Source organism: Entelurus aequoreus, linkage group LG09 (assembly GCF_033978785.1).
Source record: "Entelurus aequoreus isolate RoL-2023_Sb linkage group LG09, RoL_Eaeq_v1.1, whole genome shotgun sequence".
In the NCBI taxonomy this organism is placed as follows: domain Eukaryota; kingdom Metazoa; phylum Chordata; class Actinopteri; order Syngnathiformes; family Syngnathidae; genus Entelurus; species Entelurus aequoreus.
This window is the reverse complement of record NC_084739.1, coordinates 43500217-43504903: the sequence shown is the minus strand read 5'-3', so window position 1 is coordinate 43504903 and position 4687 is coordinate 43500217. Positions and strand designations below refer to the sequence as shown.

At 43.2% G+C, this 4687-nt stretch overlaps 1 protein-coding gene across 1 annotated transcript; it reads left to right on the top strand.

The window, feature by feature from the left end:
- Positions 1-991: 991 nt before the first annotated feature.
- LOC133656989 (uncharacterized) lies at positions 992-3400 on the top strand. Its single transcript, XM_062057876.1, has 3 exons — positions 992-1045; positions 1624-2253; positions 3389-3400. The coding sequence occupies exons 1-3, from the start codon at positions 1034-1036 to the stop codon at positions 3398-3400; spliced, it is 654 nt and encodes a 217-aa protein (XP_061913860.1). The 5' UTR covers positions 992-1033.
- The last annotated feature ends 1287 nt before the right edge of the window (positions 3401-4687 follow it).

Below are 4687 nucleotides of genomic sequence, written 5' to 3'. Positions count from 1 at the left end.
AGAAAAGTAGTCAAAATATCTCCATGTTAACAAACTCGACTTCTGGCTCCGCCATGATATAGACACGCCCTCCCCCCCTCTCCTCCCTCCCCACACTCACACTCACACCCAGACACACACACAGAGCGCAGGTCTCTCTTCCTCGGCTTGTGACACATGAAGAATCAGAACGATGACACTGCAGCGCTCCGATAAAACACACTTTATACTACATAAAAAGTAACGTAAAATAACGCAGTAACGCATCATTTAGTAACGGTAACTGAGTTACTGAATATAAAAAATAACGCGTTAGATTACTAATTACCGCCAAAACTAACGGCGTTACAGTAATGTGTTACTTTGTAACGCGTTAGTCCCAACACTGATGATGATCTATATTTTAACTGTGGGTCCCTGTCCATAAACTGTGTGCCTCTAGGGATTACTTTTTTGCAGAACAGACTCTGACATTAACAAAAGAAACAACAGTGAAATAAAAAACTATGCCTGTCTGTAAATAAAAAAATAAATACTGTATTTCATTTATAGTTATTTCTGCTCTTCTTACATTAGCATGTAAGATTATGTAATAAAATAATAATATAATAAAATAACACAAATAATAAACATATATTGTTGTGTTGGTGGCAGGGTTTGGGGATTAGTATGGCGTCACATTAGTACCAAAAATCCAAGCGCGTAAAAACTGTTATCGCACGCTGATTCTCCACTTCGTGCGCGCGCGCGACACCCTTTTGCGCGCGCGTGGTGCCTTTGTGCGCGCGCGCGGCGCCTTCTTGCGTGCGCGCGGTGCCTTTCTGCGCGCGCGCCGTCTTGGTCTGGCATCTCTCCTCGCGCTGTCATGTTTCTTTTTGTTACTTTGGGGGCGGGTATGCTTAGACCGCCCCTTCTTTCTGATTGGCTCTGAGCGCTGTCAGTCAATGGAGGAGCAACGTGGCGGCCATCTTACTTTATTCATATCTATGATGAAAAGTCCATGGCAGTTCCCTGGGATTAAAGAGGAAGGAAATCACGTTTTCATGGGGCTATCATGGCTGAACAAGTAAATCTTACACTATTATCTCTCAGATTTAATTTGCGTAATATATGGAGCTAGCTTTTTTTGTTTTTGTTTTTTTAAATACATATTTTTAACTCTGCCATCTATACTGATCTGGGCTGATATCTATTTTTTCATAGTTTGAGTTGTTTGCAGAAACGTAAATACTTTTTATAGTAATATTAAAACCATATTCATTAATTGTAGTGATAACCTATCATTCATTATTCTACTAAAATAGTAATTGCAATCATAACATCAATAATTAGGCCCATATGCTAATCATGTGGTCCTGATATGAAGTACGCATAGATAAGTGGGTTCGGGTAGACTCTGGTGTAAACTTAAAGTAGATAGAGGAAAGAAAATAAATAGTCCCACATTGTGGCATACATTCAATATGTACATATACAAATGTTAAATAAATAAAAATATTTTTTTACACAGACAAGTGAGGAAAGAAAACATATTTGAAAATATAATTTCCATCATTGACTGACATCTGTTGACTGGTTATATGTGTATGAAAAGAGAGATATTGATCTTGACACTTCATTAACTATGTGATGTTCTCTCAACAGATGAGACATTACCTTCTTCAAAGACTTTTAGATAAAATTCAATTGGCATTTTCCACAACTCCACTAAATTTGGACTTTTTAGAATTTGTTTGTCGACAGGAGCTGTATCTTCTGCAAGCCCTATCCAACCACATTCAAGTACCAGCTGCTATTATCCAGACTTTGCAGGAACTCTTTGAACTTGTGAAAGCACAACTGGAACATCCAGCCCCAGATGTCACAGTGGAGAAGACAGGCACCAAAGGACGCCCCAAAATTTTGGTCGATGAACAGCATGTGAAGGAACTGCTTGGCGTACACCTTCCTGTGCCTTGCATAGCCACATTGATGGGTGTTTCAAGAATGACAATCTATCGAAGGATGAGAGAGAATGAGCTTTCTGTCAGGGCCATGTATAGTCCCATCACCGATGCTGAGCTTGACTATTTGGTTTCTGACATTAAGCGTGATTTACCAAATGCAGGCTACAGAATGGTAAAAGGCCGACTGGATTCTCTGGGACACAGAGTTCCATGGAGAAGAGTTGCTGCCTGCATGCACAGAGTTGATTCCATAGGTATCATCTCAAGACTGTCCAGTCTTGGCTGTGTCATACGCAGAGTTTACTCTGTACCAGGGCCCTTGTCCCTGGTACATGTGGACACAAATCACAAGTTGATCAGGTTTGTACTGAAGATGTTTATATATATGTAATCTGATAATCAACCAGTTCTCATTTGTACAGTGACTATCCATCATGGGGATATGTCATTTCACATAATATATGGAATATTTTTATTTGTATGCATTATTCTGGACCTTTACCCACTTAAACCAAATTTCACTGTTTGTACACTGTTTAGTGCACAAATCGTAAATGACTAAATTCAAGTTGTATGTTTGCTTCTCAGATACAATATTGTCATATTTGGAGGAATCGATGGTTTTTCGAGAAAGGTAACCTAATTTTAGTTTTTTACAAATCACATTATAATAATTAGTCTTTCTGTGTATTGTTTCATTTAAAACATTTTTTTTGAGGCTACAATAGTACCATTCTCAGTCCAATTGCTCCATGTACTTAAGCCTCCCAGGACAGGATCTTGTACATAATTTGTAATTTCACCCTCGCCTTCCCTGTAGCCAATATGCCAGAATCTCACATTATTGAGGCAACTTATCCAAAGCAGTTGTTCAAATTTGGCAGTTGCCCACATATTGTATTCAAACTGCCATCGTGTTTATTTAACTTTTTTTTAGTTTCCAAGTGTAATCTTGGTGCAGGTGCACACGCATGGTTTACATTTTATTTGACTTTTGTTGATACTGTACTTAAATGCAGCGACCAACAACTGTGCTTCAACAGCATTTCACTTCTTTCTGGAGGCCACTCAACAACATGGTTTACCCTCAAGGTAGTGTTATTCAGATTATTACAATGCTATGCATATTGGCAATTTTCAGAAATGACAGATACAAATATAATATTATGTACCCCATCCTTTGGCTGAACAACAGCATTAAGTGTTTATACTATTTGATTAAAAAAACTAAGACAGGAACATATTTTATGCCATTTCTCCACACAGTTCATATTCTTTGCTTTTGATTCCTTGCTTTTGTCTCACTGCATGTTTTTAGCTGTAACCAAAAAGGGGACTTTATATGCATACTATTATTACTGGGCACATTTGTTAATGTTGAAAATACAAATTGGATAGTGTACTCATGTACAAAAGTTACAAATACATTGTTCTGTTGATTCCTCCATTTTAACCAATTTCAGGGTACGAGCTGACCAGGGAGTAGAGAACGTGGACATCGCCCGGTTTATGTTCACAGTCCGTGGCAACTGTTATGTTCAAATAACAGACACAACAGCCTCGCTCAACTTCACAACAGCACTCTCCTTTATTTCAGTAACTTCCTCAACAGGCCCAGCCCAACTACGGTGGCTTCAAGGTATCAAAAGGCACAACGTAAATAGCCTGAGTAAGACAGTAGAACACATTACCAATAGGCATTCAAGTATAAGAACAGTATTTAAGATTAACTTGAATGAACACAACATTTCCCCTCCTCTCTTAAAACTTCAAGTATGGAAGGTGGCCACAAAGTCCTGAAAACGCTCAGGGCGTGCACGGGCCCTAACAGGCCGAGGCTCAGGAGCAAGGGGGACCGGCAGTGGGGCCGGTGCTGGAGCAGGGCACTGCGCGACCGGCACAGCCTGGGCGAGGGGTGCTGCCACTGGATCGGGCACCGGAGGGCGTGGCCCCAATGCGGGAATGTTCGGTGCCACCCCTGTGACGTGAGGCTGGTGAGGAGGGGCAGGTACCTTGCGCAGGCAGCTAGCGTGCCAACGGGATCCATCGGTTAACTGAAATGAAGCTGGGCCCAGCTGGCGGCTGACCTGGTATGGAGCAGACCAGAATGTTGACAGTTTGTTGGCGCGGTGGGGCCGGCGCGCTCTGACCCAGTCCGACACTCTGACAGCTGGCCATTTAGCCCTGTGCTTCTGATCGAACCTTTGCTTCATGGAAGTTTGTTGTCCCTTGACGCGAGACTTGACTGCTGCTGAGCATGGTTGCGGGCTCGCGGCCATCGGTGGGCGGAGTCTCGACAGGGGAAGCACAAACTCTCGACCCACCATGAGGCTGGCAGGAGAGACCCCTGTTGTAGAGTGGACAGTCGCCCTGTAGTGGAGGAGGGTCTGATTCAGTGCAGCCTCCAGCGAGTATCCCTCGGACATGTGAGCACGCAGTCCATTCTTCAGTGATTGGTTGTACCTTTCCACCCCCCCGTTTGCCTGGGGGTGGTAGACGGAGGTTCTGATGTGAGTAACACCCTTGCTGGCAAGGTAGGCGGTGAACTCCGAGGACAGGAACTGAGGACCGTTGTCCGTGGTGATGGCTCGGGGTAAACCCCAACGGGAAAACAGGCGGTCCAGGAAGGCGACGACGGCAGCAGAGGTGACCGTTCCCATGGGAGCCACCTCAGGCCACTTGGAATGCAGGTCGTAGACCACCACAAGAAACCTCTGGTGGTGTGGCACATTATGCAGCTCACCACAGATATCAAGCTGGAG